A 24531-nucleotide genomic window follows, 5' to 3' on the forward strand; every position below is an offset into this window, starting at 1 on the left:
TAATGAGATGCAAGAGTAATTGTTCACTTAATAAATAAAGGAATCCTTAATTTTAGACAAGTTTGCTTGCAAATTTCTTATCTAATGCGTTTTTTAAAGACTAATAAGTATTTGGAAATTGTGTGTTGATGAAAAAATTATGTGAACATTCTTCCTTACATCTTATTTTTCGGGAATAATTCTGTTTTGTAAGTTGAGAGACTTTTTTTAAAGCTCTTGACCATATTCATATAGAATCGTGTTTAGAACTCCAAACACTTGGCTTAAGTGCGAACTTTTTGGTTGCGTGGATTTTGAGGTCTACAGAAAGTACAATGAATATATTATCAATGGTGCTTCATGGGAATGAAGATTATCGATCTGGCATATGCTTGGTGAGGTCAATAGACACCAACAGCTATGGCACAGTTCGGTAGGAGACACTTTTGATACCCAGAAAGCCCCATGTCACCCTGGCAAAAATAATAGGGCTAATTACCCAGTGGTAACCCCTTGTGAGAGTTTGAGGGGATAAGTTGATACAGAGAACATTCAAAGAAATCCTGTTGTTCCAACGACTGCAGCAACAGTTAGTAGCCTTGGTTTGAAATTGTTGAAATTTTTTTTTAAAAAATCAAGACTTTTTATAATGGTGGGTATTTGACAACTTGAACTGAACATGAGTCTGTTTCTGTTACATGAGTATAGCCTTAGATATCTAGCAGGAGACAGGTAATATCAGAATTGGTTAAAGAGAAGATAGTTTTTGTGCAGGAATTAACTCTAATTCTGTGGTTTATCCTGCTCTAATATAATTTCATAACAAATTCTAAGCATCTTCAGGGGTCCAGTCATGAGTAATCAAGACTTCATACTGCAATGTCAAATGTTTGTTCCACTGCATATACAGGCTCTTAGGTTATTGCCAAGCATGACAAACGCTTTTGTTTGTGAAAGTCACGGCATCCTCTAGCTAAGCGATTGTATGGTCAAGAGAAGGTTATTTATTTATTTATTTACTTAGAGACAGCCTTGCTCCGTGGCCCAGGCTGGAGTGCAGTGGCGCGATCTCGGTTCACTGCAACCTCCACCTCCTGGGTTCAAGCAATTCTCCTGCCTCAGCCTCCAGGGTAGCTGGGATTACAGGCACGTGCTACCACACCTGGCTAATTTTTGTATTTTTAGTACAGACAGGGTTTCGCCATGTTGATCAAGCTGGTCTCAAACTCCTGACCTCGTGATCCACCCGCCTCGGCCTCCCAAAGTGCTGGGATTACAGGCATGAGCCACGGCTCCCAGTCAAGAAGGTTATATTTTTTAATTGATCGTAATAACTGGAGCTGTCATTACCAAAGAGCATCTTTATTTCTCCATTGGATTAACAGAAGAGTACAGCATTCATCCAAGCTGATAACCTTCTTGACTAGCTGAAATCATAAGTTGAGTGATGATGAAGTGTTATCATTCTTTAGAAGAAACTTTTCATTTTATTTTTATTTTTTATTTTTATTTTTTGACAGGATATTGCTCTGTCATCCAGGCTGAAATGCATTAGTGTGATCATGGCTCAGTGAAGCTTTGAACTCATGAGCTCAAGAGATCCTCGCACCTTAGCTTCCGGAGTAGTTAGGACTCCAGGCCCACACCACCACATCTAGCTAATTTTAAAATTTTTTAGTAGAGACAATGGTTTTGCTATGTCACCCAGGCTGGTCTTCAACTCCTGGCCTCAACGTATCCTCCTGCCTCAGCCTCTAGGCATGAGCCCCCATGCCTGGCCAATTTTTGACTTTTGCCGTGTGATTGAAATTACAAATATTTGCAAACCAGATCAGATAAGAATGTAGGTAATGATGCCATGCAAATTAAAACATGATACAAGAATAATTTATTTATAACGAGAATATCTCAATGTCTTTATTTTCTATACTTTATGACATGATCATCTTTCTACCACATTATGGCCCTCAGTATTTAGAAAGATCCAACATTCTCTGACATATATTTTCACTTTGTGCCTAATTTTATTCACTTTACTTGTAGATATGCAGATAATCTCCTGCTTATGACCTTTTTGAGAAGAGGAAAAATGTATTTGAGTACTAATTCGGATTTTTCAAAGCCCTCTGGTCTTTCTTTCCTGCCTGGTCTCTGTTGGTTTACCCATGTTGTTGCCTGAAGCTGGTTTATTTAAACTTTCAGGATACATCTTCTGTTTGTGCTTTTCCATCTCTCCACTTTTGCCCTGCCTTGTTACTGTCTATTCCTATCTCAAGCAGCTGAAAACCCTTGTATAATTCCCCTCTCCAAACTTCACCTCTGTGGGTTCAGTCTTTCCCTCTAGAACATACAACACACTCTCACCAGGGTTTCACAAACTGGAGGGGCTTTTACATTTTGTGCTTTTTTTCTGATAATCTGAGTAATTTAAAGACAAGCTTTTCTTTTTTGATATATATTTATGTATTTCAATGTTATATAGCAGTTTGGGTTTTCAACCTCGTTGGAGAAACAAGATCATCTTCTTTCACACAGGAGAGAGACTGGATTTCTTTGACTCTGCAGTGCTCTGCATGTGAAAATAATGGCCTTTTTCTTTGTTTGAAATTTTTCCCGAGGAAAATGACACATTTTGGAGTTTTTCCAACTTTATTGAGATATAATTAACAAGCAAAACTTCTATGTTTCGGTTGTACATGTTAATTTTATACACATCTACATTGTGAAATAATTACTACAATCAAGCTAATTAACATATTCATCATCTCACTTAGTTACGTTTGTGTATGTGTGTGTGGGGTAAGAACACTTGAGATCTACTCTCTCAACACATTTCAAGTATGTAGTACAATATTGCTAACTGTAGTCAGCCTGCTGTATATTAGATCCCCAGAATGTATGCCTCTTGTAAATGAAACTCTGCACCTTTTGACCAACATCTGCCCATTCCCACTCCCTCTGCCCATCAGCCACTGGCAACTCCCGTTCTACTCTTCGCTTCTACAAATTTGACTTTTTAAGCTCCACATATAAATTAGATCATACAGTATTCACCTATCTGTGTCTGGTTTATTTTACTGAGCATAATGTCCTCCAGGCTCATTCATGTGGACACAGATAACACAATTTCCTACTTTTTACGCTGAATAATATTCCATTCTCTTTCTCTCTCTCCCCCCCGCCACCCCCTACCCACCGTGTGTGTATGTGTGTGTGTTTGTGCGTGCGTGTGCATAAATCACATTCATTCGTCCATCAATGAACACTTGGGTTGTTTTTATATCTTGGCTTGTAAATAGTGATACAATGAACATGGAAGTGCAACTATCTCTTCAACACACTGATTTCATTTCCTTTGGATATATATACCCAGAAGTGGGATTGCTGAATCATATGGTAGTTCTATTTTTAATTTTTTAAGGCACTTCCATACTGTTTTGCATAATAAGTATACCAATTTCCATCCCACCAACAGTATACAAGGGGTTACCTTTTCTCCGCATTCTTGCCTACACTTATCTTTACATATTTTTGTTTGTTTTAAGATTAACAAATTTTTTAAAATATGGTGTCTGGCTATGTTGCCCAGGCTGGTCTCAAACTCCTGGGCTCAAGCAGTCCTCCTGCCTCAGCCTCCCGAGTAGCTGGGATTACAGGCATGTACCACTTTGTGCAACACTAGCTACTTATCTTTTTTATAATAGCCATCCTAACAGCAGTGAAGTGGTATCTCATTGTTGTTTTGATTTACATTTCCCTAATGATTAATGATGTGGGGCATCTATTCATATGCCTGTTGGCCATGTGTATGTCTTCTTTGGGAAAAAAAAAGTCTATTCAAGACTTTTACCAACTTTTAAATTCAGTTATTTGTTTTCTTGCTATTAAGTTCCTTTGCTGTGCGAAAGCTTCTTGGTTTTTGGTTTGATGTGGTTCCAGTTATTTATTTTTGCTTGTGCTTTTGATGCATATGTAAAAAGTCATTGTCAAGACCAATGTCAAAGAGATTTTTTCTTGTTTTCTTCTAGGAATTTTATGGTTATAGCTCTTATGTTTAAGTCTTTTATCTATTTCAAGGTAATATTTGGGTATGGTGTAAGATAAGTGTCCAATTTAATTATTTTGCATGTGAATATCTAGTTTTCCCCGCACCATTCATTGAAGGGACTACAGTGTCCTTTCCTTATTGTGTACACCTGGCAAACTTATCAATGATTAGTTGACTGTATATGTACGGGTTTATTCTTGAAAAATACACATAGACTTTGACCCAGAAATTCCTCCTCTGGGTATATATCCTTAAAGATATATTCACACATATGGATAATAACTTAAATACAAGATTACTATTGCACATTATTTTAAATATCAAACTTCCCATCAATATGAGACAGGCTAAACAGCCTATGGCCCATGCACCCAATGAAACACTATTCAATCATAAATGAATGAGGAAGATTATCTCAAACCATCAGAAAAACTTCCAAGATAAATATTTAAGTGAAAGCAGCAAGATGGAGACCACGATTTATAGTAAGCTACCATTAAGAATGTGGAGAGATAAATATACATATAAAATACTACATATATAATACAATGTCACATATTGTGCATGCATATCACACCTTTGAAAGGAAACAGTATAAATGGTAGCATAGATGCAAGGAGGGAGGGGAACCAATAGCTAGAAGGCAAATGCAGGGTGGAAAGGCCATATTTGCTATGTACCATTTTGTAACTTTCAAATTTTGGACCAATAGGTAAAAAAGTAGAAACTTGGGGGTTTCTTGGGATAGATCTAGACCCTCAGAAAATAGATAGTAAATTGAAAAATAACACTTACAAATTCACCCAGGAATCAGCATAAGTAAAAAGAGAAAAGGGCAAAAACAAATATGAAGGAGCAGTTGAACTATATGGAAAGTAAAGGGAAGACACAAGTGTCAATAGGTGGACCATCCTAAGAAAATTGGGGTAGTGGCAGAGATGCAATATTTGAAGACCTGATGGCTGAAAAATAGTCCAGAACTGAAAAAACACACAAGTGTCCAAACTGAAAAGACTCTCTGAGTTATAAGTGAGAAAAAACAAAAACTAGTATCAAACCTGGATACACTAATATACAACTGGAAAATATGGATAAACAGAAAATCTTAAAAACTACCAGAGAAGACAAATTGTCCAAAACAAAAGAGAAATGAAGATCAGACAGAATTCTCATCAGCAACAATCAATCCACGAAGCCATTCAGTAGTATCTCCAAAGTGCTGAGAGTGAAATAACTGTCATCCTAGAATTTATGCCCCGAATAAACCAGCTCACCCTTCCACCTAACTATTCTGTTTCTAGGTGTATGTTTAGAAAAACCTTGTGATGTGTATATAACAACATGCAATAAGCATTATTCTTTGCCAAAAAAACCTGAAAACAACGTAAGTATACATCTATAGAAGGATGGGTAAATGAACTGTGATGTATATATAATGAAATACCATAGAGCAATTAAACTGAGTGGAGTTAATGTCTCAAGATGGATAATATTGTAAGAAAACCAAGAGTGGCATAACATTTAGTCTATAGTTTAAGCATGAAAACAATATTATTTGTAGATACACATTTACATAGTAAAGTATCAAAAATAATGAGAATAGAGTATATCAAGTTTCAGGCTGTAGTTATCTGTGGAAAATAAGAGAGAGGGCTGAGATTCAGGATACCTGGGGGTCTACCATTATATTTCTGATATTTTCTTTATTAGAAAAGCACTGAAGCAAACACAGCAAAACATCCAGATTTGCTATAGAAAAGTGGTAGGTACATGGGACGAGGGGTCTTTGTATTATTCAGTGGGTTTGACATGTGGTACAATTAGGCCCTTGAAGCAGAGAGGCGGATGCGTGTCCATGCCCTGGCTGGACGTGGTGGCCATCTGCATTATGAGGTGTCACGGAGGATGATGCAACAGAAGACTCAGAAGCTTTACAAAATTCCTTCTTCAAGAAGAAACACCCGTGGAGGAAGAAGACATTAAACAAAACAAATTTAAAAACTGTATGTATAGCTTCATGTTTTTAATAAAATAGGAATGAGGACAAATGTTGCTCTTCATCCTACCAGCTGTTTGTTCTTTGGTAGGGGATCATGAGTGGAAAAGCAAAGGCAAGAAGGGCTGCCATGTTTTTTAGAGGTTGCTCTGAAGACGCCAGCGGTAGCACCAGTGGCAGCACTTTGCTATCAGAGGATGAAAACCCTGATGCGAATGGGTAGGTAAACACGGCAGAATGGTGTGCTTGAAATTGTAGGTTGTATGTGTTACATCTGTCACTTGTGTCCTGTTCACCTGTTACCTGACAGACAGTGTTTTCTTCCTTTATAGAGAAAATCATTTCCAAATAGTTTCCTTTGAAGGTTTCTCTTGATCACAGTACTTACGCTTGATCACAATACTTCTATGTCAACAGTATCTGGATTAATAACAGCAGACTGGGGACAAGGATTAAGAAAGGAAAGTCATCCTGTTTAAAAGAATGAGCTGCAGCAGCAGGAACTTAAAATCATCCAGATAATTCACTTTTTTTTTTTTTTTTTTTTTTGGTCATTGGCCTCACTTGTATAGTCTTGGTGATATGCAGAGCTTAGCACCGGGCTCAGGACTCTGGGCACAGAGGGGCATTTATTACACTCTTGGGTGATAATTGACTAAAGACTCTGGTAGGGGATGCATATTTTGAGTGAATCACCCTGTTTCCTCTAGTAAGAACATATGTGGGGATTATTATAGTAGGGAATCCAAAGACCCTAAACCTATTTACAAATTCCCTGCCCATGTGCTGCCTGCTGGAAAAACAAGAACTTTATTAGAAAAGCACTGAAGCAAACACAGAAAAACATCCAGATTTGCCATAGAAAAGTGGTAGGCATATGGAGTGGGGGGCTTTGTATTATTCAGTGGGTTTGACATATGATACAATTAGGCCCTTGAAGCAGAGAGGCAGATGCGTGTCCATGCCCTGGCTGGGCATGGTGGCCATCTGCATTATGAATGGTGATGAAATAACCTTCCTATTGGTAACAATGAAGCACTTGCACATAAACAAAACTGTCAATAAAAATAAAAGGAATACTACAAAGTTATTAGTACAAGTAGAGCAGCATTTCAAAATCACAGTAATAACAAAATATGCTTGCCCCAAATGGCAGAATCCCACTGGCTAGGAGAAAGCACCGAAGGAATTTTGCAATGCTGAGCCTGGCAGCAAGTTTTCTAGTAGAAAAGAAAAATAACACTGGAATTAATCTTTGGTAAATATGGCAATGTGATAATTTTCGTTTAACGCAGTCCACCAGAAGAGCTCTTATAGACCATAATTGACCTATGAACAACTTTTTTATACAGTGGACCCCCTACCGCTCTCCACATCTCCAATAATAGTTAATAGGAAGAGGTTTCAGAATACACTTCCCTGGAGAGAAGAGAGTTAAGAAAATTCTCTTCTTAGTTGCTTTCCACACTGTCTCACACTCTTGGATGGCTAATAGGCATGACTGCTGTATGTAGGGGAGATAAGCTACTTAAAGATTATGTTCTGGGAGAATTAGGAGGCCCACTCTAGTGAATACAGTTAACAAATGATCCATCTTAATGTGATTTTTCGTATGTTTTAAGTAGAAATTTTTAGTTTGCCAACTTGTAATACTTTATCCAGAAGTTTACAACTTTCACCTTAGTTTAATGTGATCATTTTAGCTTCCCTCCCCATCCACCCTTTAGGGCTTTTTAAAAGGTTGGATGTGAAAAGGTTATCATTACAACCACTTTGTAAAACTGAGCAAAATCTACTGCAACAGATTATGCATGTATCCTATGACCCAGCAATGCCTCTCTTGAGAATATACTTAAATGAAATACATACTTGTCTTCATCAAAAACCATGTACAAGAATGTTCATAGCTGCATTGCTTGTAGTAATATTTATAACTCCATTGTTTATCATAGCCCCAAACACCCATCAATGTTAGGATGGATAACCACATGGTATATTCACACAATGAAATATAGTTATAAGAATGCAGTTATAAGAATATTATAAGAATTATACAGTTATAATACAGTTATAAGAATGAATGAACAGTTATAAGAATGAATGAACCACGGCTATACACAACAGCACAGTTGACTCTCACAGACATAAGGTTAGGAACAGGAGGCAGACAGATAGGGCCCATACCCGCATGGGTCCATTTATAGATGGTTCAAACCCAGCAAACCTACTTAATGGGGATAGAGCTCAGGAGAGCAGGTACCTTCAGAGGTGGGAGGTATAGGGTTGATGAGGGCACAAGATGGGCTTCTGATGTGCTTGGTGTATTTATCTGCTCAGGCTGCAACAATAAATACCACAGACTTCGTGGCTGAAACAACAGAAATTTATTTTCTCGCAGTTTTGGAGGCTAGGAAGTCCAAGATTCCAGCTGATTTGGTCTCTGGTGAGGGCTCTCTTCCTGGATTGTCTTCTCACTGTGTCCCCATGTGACCTTTCTTCTGACTACACAAAGAGGGAAAAAGTTCTAGTCTCTCTTCCACCTCTTCTAAGGACAACAATCCTGCTAGTTTAGAGTCCCATTGATAACCTCTTTTACCCTGAATTAGCAATTAAAGACCCTATTTCTAAATACAGTAACAATGAGGGTAGGGCTTCAACAAATGAATGTGTGTGTGGTGTGTGTTTGTGTTGGGAGGTGGAGTGCAATTCAGTCCACGGAACTGAGTGTGCTCAATTTCCAGTCCTGGGTGAGGTTTCATGGATGTGTTCATTCTGTGAAGCATCACTGGGCTGTACAATTATACAGAAAAGAACACAAATCGTATTTGTATAGCATACTATACTTCAAAACAGAGTAGGAAAAAAGGTCATGATGACTTCAAAGAGTTTTATCAGATATTTGTTAATTGTCATAGTTTTTTATCTTAATACCGAATTTCCATAAAATTAGAGCCTGATTTTTCTTTTTTTTCTTTTTTCGTCTAATTCTACATTTGAGACCTCTAGAAAACTGCCTTTGTTTTTTTCTTATAAGCATTTAAGAATATAAATAGACGTATACTAGCATAAGCATTCCATATGTGAAAGCGAGAGGTATGACTAAATCTATGTGCTCACATATATGCTGGTAAGTGTGTATCATCACGAAAATGATCTCTTGATTTAAAAAATAGTGGATTGGAAATTAAAGTAATTCATAGACTCAACCTAGATTAAACAAGAATGAGAATAAGTAAGTTTGTTGACTTGGGAGTAGTGGCTAAAGTCCAAGTTAAATGCATGATGTTGTTAAATTCTTTTTCTAATCATTGTTTTTATTCTTTTAGGGTAACTCGATCATGGAAGATTATTCTAAGTACAATGTTTACATTGACTTTTCTTCTTGTAGGTAAGTCTTCCTAAGTAATGATCCTTAAAAACCATTTCTCTATATGTCTGCCTGGTGAGAGAGATCTCAACAGAATGACTCATATTTGTAAATAAATGCCATGGAAAGTGCTGGAGGTGACCTGCACATTATCAAAGCTTTTTTGTTTGTTTTTTATTTCTGATTGTAAAGTTAATATTGGCTTTTAAATAGAAAATTTAGAAAGGACCTATTTTCTTTTAGAATTGTGGTTTGCTTTTTGCAAATTTTGTAGTCATATATATTGCTTTAAAGTTAAGGATTTCTAATATATTTATTGCAAACATATTATACATTTTACCTTTTCTAAATTTAAGTGACTGCACTTGGGAGGTTTTGACAACCAGAGATTCTTGCTCATCACACAGTTCCCCAAAAAATTATTGCAGAATGTGCAATGTGTAGTTTCATATTGGGAAATATCACAATCCACAACCCCCAGCACACTGGAAAATTGTTCTTTAATATATTGACAACTTAAGGCATGGATCTCCCATTAAAATCAAAGTTTCAACCAAGTTATTGTTATAAAAAAGATCATATAGCATGTGATCTTTCTTATCTGACTTCTTTCACTTACCATAATGTTTTTAAGGTTCATCCATATCCTAGCATGTTCTTCATTCCTTTTTGTAGCTAAATAATATTTCATTGTATGTATATACCACATTTTGTTTATCCATTTACCTATTCATGGACATTTAGAGTGCTTTTATCTTTTGGCTATTGCGAATAGTGATGCTGCGCATAAGTGTGTACGTGTGCTTATTTGAACATCTGTTCTCAATTCTTTCAAGTATATACCTAGGAATGAGATTTCTGGGGAGGAACCACCAGACTGTTTTCCTCAATGGCTGCACTATTTTACATTCCCACAAGCAGTGTAGGAGGAGTGTTATAGTTTGGATATCTGTCCTCCCAAATCTCATGTTGAAATTTGACTCCCAATGTTGCAGATGGGGGCCTAATGGAAGGCATTTGGGTCATGGGGACAGATTCCTCATGAATCACTTGGTTCCATCCTTGCAGTAATGAGTTGTCACTCTATTAGTTCTTGTGGGAGCTAATTGCTAAAAAGAACCTGACTTCTCCCAACTCTCTCTTGCTCCCTCTCTCACCATGTGGTCTCTGCACATGCTGGCTCCTTTTTGCTTTCCACTATGAGTGAAAGCAGCCAGAGATCCTCACCAGCTGTAGATGCTGGTGCCATGCTTCTTGTACAGCCTATAGAACTGTGAGCCAAATAAACCTCTTTTCCTTATAAATTGCCCAACCTCAGATATTCCTTTACAGCAACATGACTGGATTAAAACAAGAAGTCCGATTTCTCTACATTTCCACTAACATTTTTTTTCCTTTTTTTTTTTTTTTTTTCATTACAGCCATCCTGGTGGATAAAAAGTCATGTTTCATCATGGTTTGATTTCTCTAATGACTAATGATGTCAAGCATCTTTTTATGTGCTTATTGACCGTTTGTATGTGTTCCTTGGAGAAATGTCCAGTAAAGTCTTTTGCTCATTTTTGATTAAGTTGTTTGTCCTTTTGTTGTTGAGTTGGAAGAGTTTTTTATGTATTCTAGATACCAAACCCTTCTCAGATATATCACTTGAAAATATTTCTTTCATTCTGGGTTGTCTTTGCACTTTCTTTATACTGTCCTTTGATACAAAAAGGTTTGTAATTTTAAGGGTGTCATATCGAAGAACCCATTGCTAAATCTTTTTTAAAGAGTTTTGTGGTTTTAGCTCTTCTAATATTTAGGTAATTGACCCATTTTGAGTTCATTTTTGTGTATGATGCAAGGGATCCAACTTCATTTTATAGCATGTGGAAAGCCTGTTGTCCCAGGACCATTTGCTAAAAATATTACTCTTTCCCTATAGGGATCTTTGAATGCCTTGTCCTCCTTTCCAAAAACTGAATTGGCTATAGTTGAGTGAGTTTATTTCTGGATATTCTAGCCCATTAGTCTATATGTCTATCATTATCCAGTATCATGTTGTTGTGATTTTGATAAAGACTACTTGGAATCTGTGGACAGCTTTAGGTAGTTTTGCCATCTTAGCAATAGTAAATCTTCCAATTCATGAACACAAGTTGTCCTTCTATTTATTTAGGTCTTCTTTATTTCTTTCAGCCATATTTTATAAATTTCAGTTTTGATTCTAAAGTAAATCTCTTGTAAGCAGTATATAGTTGAATCATGTTTTTAAATTCATTCTGCCAGCCTCTGCCTTTTGATTAGAAAGTTTAATAAATTTTCATTTACATTAATTACTAATAAGGAATGACTTACTTCTGCCATTTTTCTATTTTTTAGAAAATCTATACCTTCTTTTTGTTCATTTCCTTCTTTACTGCCTTCTTTTGTGTTTAATTGCTTTGTTGTAGTGTACTGTTTTGATTCTGTTCACTTTCATTTTGTATTTTTTTTAGATATTTTCTTAGTGGTTACCATGGGGATTTCAACTAAGACCCTACATTTATAACAATATAGTTTAAATTTATACCAAATTAACTTTAATAGCATACAAATATTCTGCTCCTTTTCAGCTCTGCTCCTCTTTTTTTTCCTCCTTATGATCTGTATTCACTGGGATTTACTCCTCTTTATGTTGTCAGAAATTACATCTTTACACATTGGGTACCCATAAACACAGATGTATAATTATGCTTTATAAATTTGTCTTTTAAATTATGTAGGAAATAAAAAAAGGAGTTACAAACCCAAAACAATAATACTGGTTTCATATTTACCTCTCTATTACCTTTACTGGAGATTTTGATTGCTTCATGTGGCATTGAGTTACTCTCTATGTCCTTTCACTACAGCCTGAAGGAATCCCTTTAGCATTTCCTGAAGGGTTGGTCTAGTAGTAGAGACACCATGAGCTTTTATTTATCTTAGAATATGTTAGTTTTTTCTTCAGTTGGGAGAATATTTTTCTCATATATAGAATTTTTTTTCTTTTGGCACTTTAAATATGTCATCCCACTCTCTTCTGGCCTCCATGGTTTCTGAAGAAAAAATCAGGTGATAATCCAGTGAAGACTTCCTTCTATATGACAAGGCATTGCTCTCTTTCTGCTTTCAAGATTCTCTCCGTGTTTTTGTCTTTCAACAGTTTGATTATAATAGGTTTCAGCATGAGTCTTTTTAAGTTTGTCTTACTTGAAATTTGTTGAGCTTCTTGGATGTGTAGATTCATGGCTTTTTATCAAATTTGGAACTTTTTCAGCTATTATTTCTTTAAATATTATTTTTCTTATTTAGAATTCAAAAATTTTTAAATTTTTGTGGGTACATAGTATATATACTTATGGGGTGCATGAGATGTTTTGATACAGGCATGCAATGTGAAATAATCATATCATTAAGAATGGGGTATCCATCCCCTCAAGCATTTATCCTTTGTGTTGCAAACAATCCAATTACAATCTTTTAGTTATTTTAAAATGTACAATTAAGTAATTTTTTACTGTAGTCACCTATTGTGCTGTCAAATAGTAGGTCTTATTTATTCTTTCTATTTTTCGTACCTATTAACCATCCTCACCTCCTCTGTCTTCAACACTACCCTCCCCAGCTTCTGGTAATCATCATTTTACTCTCTATGTTCATGAGTTTAATTGTTTTAAATTTTAGCTCCCACAAATAAGTGAGAACTTGTGATATTTGTCTTTCTGTGCATGACTTATTTTGCTGAACATAATGATCTCCAATTCCATATATGTTGTTGCAAATAACATTATCTCATTCTTTTTTATGGCTGAGTAGTACACCATTGTGAATATGTACATTTTCTTTATACATTTATCTGCTGATGGTCACTTAGGTTGCTTCCAAATCTTAGCTATTGTGAACAATGCTGCAACAAAAGGGAGTGCAGATATCTCTTTGGTATACTGATTTCCTTTATTGTGGGTATATTCCCAACAGTGGGACTGCTGGATCATATGTTAGCTCTGTTTATCATTTTTGGAAGATTCTCCAGACTATTCTGTATAGTGGTTGTACTAATTTACATTCCCACCAACAGTGTATGAGGGCTCTCTTCTCTCCACATCCTCTCCAGCATTTGTTATTGCCTGTCTTTTGGATATAAGCCATTTTAACCGAGGTGAGATAACATCCTATTGTAGTTTTGATTTTCATTTCTCTGACAATCAATGAAACAGGCACCTTTTCATATGCCTATTTGCCATTTGTGTGTCTTCTTTTGAGTGATGTTTATTTGAATCTTTGGCCCATTTTAAAAATCAGATTATTTAGGTTTTTTTTCCCTATAGAGTTGTTTGAGCTCCTTATATATTCTTATTAATCCCTTGTCAGATGGGTAGTTTGTAAATATTTTCTCCCATTCTGTGGGTTGTCTCTTCACTTTGTTGATTGTACCCTTTGCTGTCAGAAGCTTTTTAGCTGTGATCTCATTTGTCCATTTTTGTTTTTGTTGCCTGTGCTTGTGGGGTACTGCTCAAGAAATTTTTGCCCAGACCAATAACCTGGAGATTTTCCCCCAGTGTTTTCTTATAGTTGCTTCATAGTCTAAAGTCTTAGATTTAAGCCTTTAATCCATTTTGATTTGATTTTTATATATGGCAGGAGACAGGGGTCTGGTTTCATTCTTCTGCGTATGAATATCTAGTTTTCCCAGCACCATTTATTGAAGAGACCATGTTTTCCCCAGCGTGTGTTCTTGGCACATTTGTTGAAAATGAGTTTTCTGTAGGGGTTCTCTATTCTGTTTCATCAGCCTGTCTCTCTCTTTTTAGGCCAGTACCATGCTGTTTTGGTTACTAAGCTCTGTAGTATAATTTGAAGTCAGGTAATGTGATTCCTCCAATTTTCTTCTTTTTGCTTAGAATAGCTTTGACTATTTGGGATCTTTTGTGGTTCCGTATAAATTTTAGGGTTGTTTTTTCTATTTCTGTGAAGAATGTCATTGGTATTTTGATAGAGATTGCATTGAATATGTAGATTGCTGTGGGTAGTATGGCCATTTAGCAATATTTATCTTCTAATTCATGAACATGAGTTATCTACTTTTTGTGTCCTTTTCGATTTCTTTCGTCAATGTTTTATAGTTTTCATTGTAGAGCTCTTTCACTTCTTTGGTTAATTCCTAGATATTTGATTTTATTTGTGGCTATCATAAATGAGATTACTTTATTAATTTTTCAGATTGTTCACTGTTGACATATAGAAATGCTACTGATTTTTGTACATTGACTTTGTATCCTGCAACACTGCTGAATTTGTTTATCAGTTCTAATAGTCTTTTTGTGGAGTCTTTAGGTTTTTTCCTAATATAAGATCATATCATCAGGAAGCAAGGATAATTTAACTTCTTTCATTGCAGTTTGGATGCCCTTTATTTCTTTCTTTTGTCTGGTTGCTCTAGCTATGACTTCCAATACTATGTTGAATAGCAGGGTGAAAGTGAGAAACCTTGTCGTGTTCCAGGTCTTTGAGGAAAGGCTTTCAGTTTGTTCCCATTCAGTGTGACACCAGCTATGAATCTGTCTGTCATTCATAGCTTTTATTACATTGAGGTATGTTCCTTCTATACCCAGTTTTTTTTATGGTTTTTGTCATGGAGAGATGTTGAATTTCATCCAAATGCTTTTTCAGCATCAGTTGAAAACCATTATATGGTTTTTATCCTTCATTCTATTGATATGGTGTATCACACTGATTGATTTGCACATATTGAACCATTCTGCATCCCAGGGATAAATTCCACTTGGTCATGATGGATGATCTTTCTAATGTGCTATGGAATTCAGTTTGCTGGTATTTTGTTAAGGGCTTTTGCATCAATATTCATCAGAGATATTGGCCTGCAGTTTTCTTTTCTTTTCTTTTCTTTTCTTTTTTTTTTTTTTTTTTTTTAATGTGTCTTTGTCTGGTTTTCATATCAGGGTAATACCGGCATTGTAGAATGAGTTTAGAAATATTCCCTCCTCCTCCTCTTTTTCAGAATAGTTTGCATAAGGTTGGTCTTAGCTCTTCTTTAAGTGTGTGATAGAATTCAGCAGTGAAGCCATGGGGTCCTCGGCTTTTCTTTACTGGGAGATTTTTTATTATGGCTTCGATCTCATTACTTTTTATTGGTCTGTTCAGGTTTTGAATTTCTTTCTGGTTCAATCTTGGTAGATTGTATGTGTCTAGTAATTTGTCCGTTTCTTCTAGATTTTCCAATTTATTGGCATACAGTTGTTCATAGTAGCTAGTAATGATCCTTTAAATCCGTGCAGTACCAGTTTTAATGTCTCCTTTATTATTTCTAATTTCATTTGTATCTTCTCTTTTTTTTTTTTTCCTTAATCTGGTTAAAGGTTTGCCAATTTCATTTAATTTTTCTAAAAACCTTTGTCCCATTGATCTTTTGTATTGTTTACTTCATTTCAATTTTATTTATTTCTGATCTTATCTTTATTATTTCTTTTCTTCTATTCATTTTGGGTTTGGTTTGCTCTTGCTTTTCTAGTTCTTTAAGGTACATCATTAGGTCATTTATAGTATGTTTTTCCTCTTTTTCAATATAGGCACTTAGAGCTATAATATTCCCTCCTAGTACGTCTTTTGCTGTATCCCATAGGTTTTGTTTATTTCTTCAAATATTCTTTCTGCCTCTTTCTCTCTCTCTCTCTCTCCTGTTTCAACACATGCACAATGCATATGTTGATCCACTTCATGGTGTCTGATAGGTCTCTTGGGCTCTGTTCACTTTTCACTTTTTTCTTTCTGTTCACAGACTCAATAATTTCAATAGCTCTATCTTTAAGTTAACTGATTCTTTCATCTGCCTGCTTCAATTGACTGTTGAGCCCTTCTAGTAAGTTCTTCATTTTAGTTATTCCTCTTTCAGCTTCAGAATTTATATTTGGTTTCTTTCATAATTTATTTTGATCACTATTCTCATTTTATTCATGCATAATCTTCCTGGTTTCCTTTAGTTCTTTGTCCATGGTTTCCTTTAGTTTTTGAACATATGTAGAATAGCTGATTTAAAGTTTTTGTCTCATAATTCCAATGTCAGATTCCTCAGGGATGGTTTCTGCCATTTTCTCCTTTTGAATGGGCCATACTTTCCTGTTTTATTGTATGCCATGTGATTTTGTAAATTGAGCATTTTAATATTATAATTAACAACTCTAGAAATCAGATTTTCCTATTCCCCAGGGTTTACCTGCTGTTGCATGTTAAGGGCTGCAATCACTTGTTTGTTTAGTAACATTTTCAAACAATTTTTTTTTTTTTTTTTTTGAGACGGAGTCTTGCTCTGTCACCAGGCTGGAGTGCAGTGGCACGATTTCGGCTCACTGCAACCTCCACATCCCGGGTTCAAGCAATTCTCCTCTCTCAGTCTCCCAAGTAGCTGGGACTACAGGCAAGTGCCACCAAGCCCAGCTAATTTTTGTACTTTTAGTAGAGACAGGGTTTCACCATGTTGGCCAGAATGGTCTCGAGCTCTTGACTTCATGATCCGCCTGCCTTGGCCACCCAAAACTATTTTTGAGACTGTATTTCTTGTCATATATGTTTACTATTCCACTATCTCAGTGGTTAGCCACTGATTTCACACATATTTCCTTGAATTCCTGAATCCAGAGAGAGAGAGAGAAACAGAGACAGGGAGATTACTCTCTCAGTCTTTGCAGCTTGGCTCTAAGCTGGGACACTCCTTCAAGACTAAGCCAGGCCACCTACAACTCTGCCTTAGCCTTCACTTCCTGCTTGTACACAATCGACAGATCCACCAGAGGTGCAACCCAGCATCTTCTTGAGATCATTTATGAACATGTATCCAGTCCTAGAAATGCACATTACATTCTCTCTTTCCTAGTATATGATTCAGCAGTCCTTCTGAGCCCTTTTTCCAGCAGGAGACTGCCTCTTTATTCATGGGCCTTTGGGTCTGTCTGTCACTTCCATCATCTACTGTCTTTTGTCCCAGCTGGGCTTGGGCAGTATGTCTTTGAAGGCTTTCTATAGATATTTCCACTTCCTAGAAAGCTATGGGAGTGGAATAAACACAGGTCAGTTTCTGTGCCAGCCCCTCAGGGAACCACTAGATGGGTCAAAAAAACATTGCCAAGGTATAAGAACAAGGTCTATATTAAAGGGATGTGAAATGCTGTCCCTATAGCTGCCACCACCAGGTTGGGAAATGGAAGATGGTAGTCAGGTAAACAAAAATGCCACATGATCTGTTTCTAGAAACTAGCCCTCCATCCTTAGTTATCTGGCTGCTGTAGGTTTTGAATTAGATTCCAGAGTTCTAAAAAATTTGATTCTGTCAATCTTTACCAGCTATATTGTTTATATGGAGGCTTGATTTTTTGTGTGTACTATTCCACCATTTTCCATGATTTCACCCAAGGATCTGATACTCTTAAGAGTATATATATTTTTCAAGTTTAGGGAAATTCTTATGAATACATGTAAAATATTTTATGTTTCCAGAGAAACTCTTTAATCAGAGTTTGTCTTTTCTTTAACAGGACTCCTAAGTCATCAGTGGCTTAAAGAAACAGAGGTTCCTCAGAAATCCAGACAATTATATGCCATAATTGCAGAATATGGCTCAAGGCTTTATAAATATCAGGTGATGTTTTGTTAAGTCATTTTGTGTATCACTCATTTGAAGTTTAATATGCTACAAGGCTAGTTCAACTTTCAATATGTTATCTTTGTTTTATATGAGAATATCTAATAAAGTTAATGTAGGAAATGGAATTCTATTAAGTAGTTTCTATGGTTTGATTGTGACCGCCAAACCTCATGTCGAAATTTAATTGCCATTGTAACAGTGTTCAGAGGTAGGACCTTTAAAAAGTGATTGGATCATAAGAGCTTGAATTAATGCCATTATCATTGGAATGCAAGACCCAACTGAAGAGTGGGCTCCTAATAAAAGGATGAGTTTGGCCCCATTTCTCTCTGTCTCACATGTTCCTGTGTCCTTTCATCCTTCTGCCATGGTAGAATCTTCACCACATGCCAGTGCCAAAGTCTCAGATTTCCAAGCCTCCAGAACTGCAAGCCAAACAAACTTCTGTCGTTTATAAATTACCCAGGCTGTGGTATTCTGTTATAGCAGCAGAAAACTGACAAAGACAATAGCTTCATAGCTATGACATCCTAAAAATTCTCCACAGTTCCCCAAGAGAATCTCAAGCACAAATAAAATGGCAAATAAATCTTTGTCATCAACTTCTGCCTGACACTGCCTGACACCAGACAGGAGTATGGCACTTCCCTTTATCCTGAAACTAGTTAGATCTAAGTGGGCTTAGACTGAGGTCAGTCATTAAATGTCCTCTTTCTGATCCACCCCACCCCCAACATTCCAGAATAAGACTTGCCCACCTACGCTCAGAAACTCAGAAGACTGGAGGGAGGAGGGTGGCAGTGTAACCACCCAAAGGGTTCACCTTGCCCGTTGCCTTGACAGAGCCAATTTATCGAGACAGGAGAATTGCAATAGAGAAAGATTAATTCATGCAGAGCCGGTTGTACAGGAGACCAGAGTTTTATTATTACTCAAATTAGTCTTACCAAGCATTTGAGGATCAAAGTTTTTAAAGATAATTTGGCAGGTAGGGGTTTGGGAAGTGGGGAGTGCTAATTGGTCAGGTTGGAGATGGAATCATAGAGGGTCAAAGTAAGGTTTTCTTGCTGTCTTCTGTTCCTAGGTAGGCTGGCAGAACTGGTTGAGTCAGATTACCGGTCTGGGTGGTGTCAGCTGATCCATGCAGTGCAGGGTCTGCAAAATACCTCAAGCACTGATCTCGGGTTTTACAATAGTGATGTTATCCCCAGGAACAATTTGGGGAGGTTCAGACTCCTGGAGCCAGGGGCTGCATGACCCCTAAACTGTAATTTCTAATCTTGTAGAGAATTTATTAGTCCTAAAAAGGCAGATTGGTCCCCAAGAAAGAAGGTGGTGTTTTCAGGAAAGGGCTATTATCAATTTTGTTTCAGAGTCAAACCATGAACTGAATTCCTTCCCAAAGTTAGTTTGGCCTACTCCCAGGAATGAAAAAGGACAGCTTAAAGGTTAGAAGCACAATGGAGTAGGATAGGTCTTGTCTCTTTCACTGTCATAATTCCCTCAGTTACCATTTTTGCAAAGATGGTTTCAGCAGAAGCTATGACCAGGTCACTGCTGCTCTGTGGGAAGATGGACAGACATTGACCTGTCTCCACCAGTATGCTGACCTTTTAACCCATAGTGACTGCAGTGACCCCAGTCAGTGACCTCGGGCCTGACTGATCAGATTCATACTTCATACCCTTTGCACTGAGGGCCTCTGAAATCTTCTACTTCCCAGTTCCTCCAGCAACTGCCTCATTTCAATGTGTCTTGCCATGTGAAGTCCCTAAAGGGAGGAGACTGCACGTGTATGATGCCCATAGCATTCCAGTCCAGTGAGGAAGCCTCCCTGGATGTTCATGGGTTTATAACGCCCATCTCAAATGTGCTATTCAGTTGACAATCTGTGAGACCCCAGTCTTACACAAAAGCACAGCCACCTGGGAACCCCACAGAGAGAGTCAGCTCAGATAGCTCCTACTCCACGAGGTCCTCACATCAAAGACTAAGACCAAGCCCATGGGAACTGAAGCTGGATAGTTAGGTCATCACCAGAAAAGCAGAGATGAGCATGTAGAGTGGTCAATGGTGGCTCCAATTATTGCCAATTTGTGCCTAAGCTTCATTGTGATGGTTAATTTTGTGTGTCAGTTTGACTAGGCCATGGTGCCCAAATGTTTGGTCAAACACCAGTCTAGATATTTCAGTGAAGGTATTTTTTAGATGTGATTAACATCTAAATCTATAGACTAAGTACAGAAGACTACCCTCTACAGTGTGGGTTCATCTCATAGTCATTTTAAGGGCTTAAGAATAAAGAATGAGATCCCCCAAGAAAGAAGAAATGTTGTCTCCAAATAGCCTTCAGACTTGAGCTGCAGCATCAACTCTTCCCTGGTTCTCCAGCCTGCCAGCCTGCCCTGAAAACTTCAGACTTAGCCCCTTGAGCCAATTCCTCAAAATAAATCTCTCTATATATATACATTGGCTTGGTTCCGTTTCTCTGGAGAACTCTGACTAATATACTCATTAAGTTTATCTGGCAGGTTCTGTTAGTGCCTGAATATTGGGTGCCCCTTTGCCCATAGTCTTCTGCTGCAGATCTTTGCAGGGATGGTTTCTTTCTGAAATTCCAGCTAGCTCAAATGTCTCCTCACCAGACAGGCTTCTGTGACCACCCAAACCACCTGTGACAAAATCCAGGTGTAGGTGCATCCTAGTTTTACCCCTGCTTTATCTTAGACACTCAACAATTTCTTTACCAGCTCTCTTTTTGCATTCTCCCCTTTTAACTAAAATGTAATGATCAAGGAGCTTGTCTAGAGCCTAGAAGAGTCCCCAGGTAAATGGAGGCTTAATAAATATATACATCAACAAATAAATAAATAAATTATCTGAGACTAATCACATTTTAAAAAGGCATCCTTCCCTTCTACCTTCCGATTTTAGACTAACCAGCATACTCAACAGCAAATTCAACCCTTTAAAAATGTCTAGCCAGCCCAACACGGTGGCTCATTCCTATAATCCCAGCACTTTGGGTGCATGAGGTGGACAGATCACTTGGCTCCAGGAGTTCAAGACCAGCCTGAACAACAAAAAAATCAGCCAGACATGGTGGCGTATACCTGTAGTCCTAGCTACTCTGGAGCCTGAGGTGGCAGGATCACTTGAGCCTGGGAGGTTGAGGCTGCAGTCAGCTGTGCTCGTGCCACTGCACTCCAGCCTGGGTGATAAAGCAAGACTCTGTCTCAAAATATAAAATAAAATGTCTATGGCCGTGTTTCTAAGGACAGTATTTTTTGTGAGGTTGAGGTTGAGCTATGATCATTTAACTTTTGACCAGTGTTAACCTGGTTTTCACATAGACAAGAGCACTGTCAGAAACCACTGGAGACTGATGGTAACTTATATCTAGGTGAGTTCTTTATAAATCCCAAGCTACATGAAGTAGATGTTGTTTCTCAATCTCCTGAGCTCAAGCGATTACAGGCATGAAACACTGCACTCGGCCAGTAATAGATTTTAAATATGCTCCCTTGCCTTTAGATATAATTTTATAATGACATTTAATGGATGATAAAATATTCCAATGAATATTTTCAATGAATACTTATTTCTAAATAATTGGATTGTCTCTAATTTTTTAAATATTATAAACATAAACATCCTATGGCTTAATCAATTTGCCTCTCATTGATTACCTACTTAGGATAAACTCTTAAAAGAAAAATAAGTAAAGAATATTTATAATTTTTAGGTGACTTTGTTTTCATATTGAATTCTAATGATTTGATATTACTTTTCAAAAAGCTGGATATATCGCCCCATATTCCACCATGGAGAACAGGATAATGGTAATAACTATGCATCAGAAGGGATCCTAAGAACACTAAATATATATTACACTTTATCCTCGAAATGACCTTTTAGTAAGAGTATTACTAAATCCATTTATAGATTAGGAAGCTGGATCAGCACAGTGAAGGAAGGCAGCCTGTGGTCACACCACTGCATATTCCAGAGCTGAAATAGTCCTCCCTGAGGATCCAGATTTTGTTGAGACTGGGCCTGCCATCCAGACAAAGACTTTGCTCACTGCTACACTGAGAACAAAATTTTATTGTCACATGCCACTTTCAAATCACCAGCACAGTCTTAATCCATTTGTGCTATTATAACAAAATGCCATAGACTGGGTAGCTTATAAACAACAGACATGTGTTTCTCACAGTTCTAGAGGCTGTGAAGTCCAAGATCAAGGCATGAGCATTCTATGTTTAATGAGAGCTTTCTTGTGTCTTCACGTGGCAGAAGGTCGAAGGGCAAAAAGGGCCTAAACTACTTCCTTTGAGCTTTTTATTAAAAGCACTAATGCTATTCACGTGGTTGGTACCTTCATGACTTAATCACTCCCCAAAATACCCTACCTCTTAACACCACCACAATGGGGATTAAGTTTCAACATGAATTTTGGAAGAAATATAGGTAGATGTTCAAGCCATAGTGATCACAGCCATGAGTTCAAGACAAATGACTTCAAATTTCTTACTCCAATATTTAATTGGTTTCTATCTTAAAACCTGTATTAGGCAGCAAGCTTAGTTATTTACGCAGGACATAGTCTGTAATCTCTATAGTTTGTAGGATTCACCTTGAAGTTATATGGTTTAAAATTAGATATCTTATGGGACTTCACTGAGAAAAAATTTTAATGACCATGTAAGAAATTTGTTAACACATCATTGAATTTATCCTGGTTCAAATTACTACAGCCATGTTCCAAGGCATAAAGCTTTGGGTCTCAGTCAACATTATCTGGAAACAAACAAACAAACAAACAAAAAACAAATAAGACTGGGCTTTGCCCATGGCTATTTTTTTGCCAGCCTCTACCTGATGCTTTCATATCTCAGGAGGCAGTAAATTGACAGCACATGCAGACAGACCCTACCTTAATCCATGGTTAGGATAGGGCACAGGGGCTTTGTTGCTGAAAACAATATCCCTGGAGGCTGTGTCCTCTTAATGAGTGCTTTGGACATTTTCACATCTGATGAGGCTTTCCCTGAGGTAGGCTTTGTCATGAGGCCAACAGCCTACAGGGAGGGATGTTTTAGGAAGGTTCCTAGGACACTGAACCCCCATCTCATTGCCAGAAATGTTGCAGAAAGATCATCAACTATACACAAAGCAGCCTTTATAACATTTTTGATTTTCTTTTTCCACATTGTGGATGTGGTAAATTTTGGTCATTGGCCTGCCCCCTTTCCCACCCATTTGGTTGCTGTGATGCTCTGAAACAAATTTATAGCCCACAGCTAATAACTTTCAAGAATTTCAGGCACGAGTAGGTTCAAACCTCATCCTTCTTGCGTTACCTTACTTTTCCAATCTTTATTTTATCGTCACTTTGACTTCCTCACTTACTGTTTTGTCCTACATGTTCTTATACTATATATGTTCCTATAGTAGAACTTGCCTGAAATGCTTTTGGGAATGAGGCAAAATAAAAATGTTTTTAAAATTGTGAAAAATTTTATTTTTCAAGGAACTCTCAAGTTCATTTATCAGCAAACTAATTGAGGAGTGTTTTCTATATGTTATTTTATGGCTAGAACAGAAAAAAGAAACAAATTGAAAACACTGCTCCTACTGACAGGGAACTTGCTCAAACAGAATGTGAAAAACTAGAAGTGAGAATATCTACCAATGATAAGCTCCCAAATTCACATCCTTGTCAAAATAAAAATGATGAGGAGAACATATAAGAAGTGTAATTGCTCAGAACAAAAGTAAGGCAATATTTTTCCATGTGTCACACTACATTCCATTCTGACACCATTCTCACACGTGACGCAACAGCACCATACAAGATACAACACATTTATAGTATGTGACACTATTTTGGGCAGAGAAAACTGATAAAAAGCCAGTCTTTGAAACAGAAAAGCAGGCTAATTACTGGATAAAGATGGAGCATTACTTCCCAGATAACACATTGATGGTCACTGTAGGAGATTGAAAGGTGATCCCCAAAAAGATATGTCTACCTCCTGACCCCCAGAACCTGGGAACGTGACCTTTATTTGGGAAAAAGGTCTTTGCAGATGTAATTAAGGTTCTTGATATCAAATCGTCCTAGATTACTCAGATGGATCCTAAATACAATGACAGGGATCTCCTTAGGAGACTTACAGAAGACAGAGACACAGAGAGGAGAAGAGGAGACCACGTAAAGGCAGAAGCAGAGACTGGAGCGATGTAGCCACAAGCCTAGAAGTGCCCAGAGCCACCAGAAGTTAGAAAAGGCAAGAAACAGAATCTCCCTGAGGACCTTCAGAGGAGCTTAACCATGTAGACACGTTAACCTCACGCTTCTGACCTCCGGAACAGCAACAGAATAAATTTCCATTGTTTCAAGCCACCTCATTTGTGGTCATGTGTGTCAAGAGCCCCAGGAAACTCATAGGGTCTCTTTGAGTTCTCTGTTGGGC

At 37.4% G+C, this 24531-nt stretch overlaps 1 protein-coding gene across 2 annotated transcripts in view; it reads left to right on the forward strand.

Annotated features, from left to right (window-relative positions):
• The first annotated feature begins 5951 nt into the window (after nucleotides 1–5951).
• Nucleotides 5952–24531, forward strand: part of SUN3 (Sad1 and UNC84 domain containing 3) — a 46971-nt gene continuing 28391 nt past the window's right edge. Inside the window, exons 1-4 of one of the 2 annotated variants that reach the window (XM_037988278.2) lie at nucleotides 5952–6030; nucleotides 6115–6242; nucleotides 9350–9411; nucleotides 17940–18043. In XM_037988278.2, coding sequence (XP_037844206.2) covers nucleotides 6121–6242; nucleotides 9350–9411; nucleotides 17940–18043 — 288 coding nt within the window. In that variant the 5' untranslated portion in view covers nucleotides 5952–6030; nucleotides 6115–6120. Of the gene's footprint in view, nucleotides 6031–6114; nucleotides 6243–9349; nucleotides 9412–16727; nucleotides 16826–17939; nucleotides 18044–24531 lie in introns of those variants that run through there. The other variant, XM_037988279.2, reaches the window with a different exon arrangement.

Source organism: Chlorocebus sabaeus, chromosome 21, assembly GCF_047675955.1.
Source record: "Chlorocebus sabaeus isolate Y175 chromosome 21, mChlSab1.0.hap1, whole genome shotgun sequence".
Classification (NCBI taxonomy): Eukaryota; Metazoa; Chordata; class Mammalia; order Primates; family Cercopithecidae; genus Chlorocebus; species Chlorocebus sabaeus.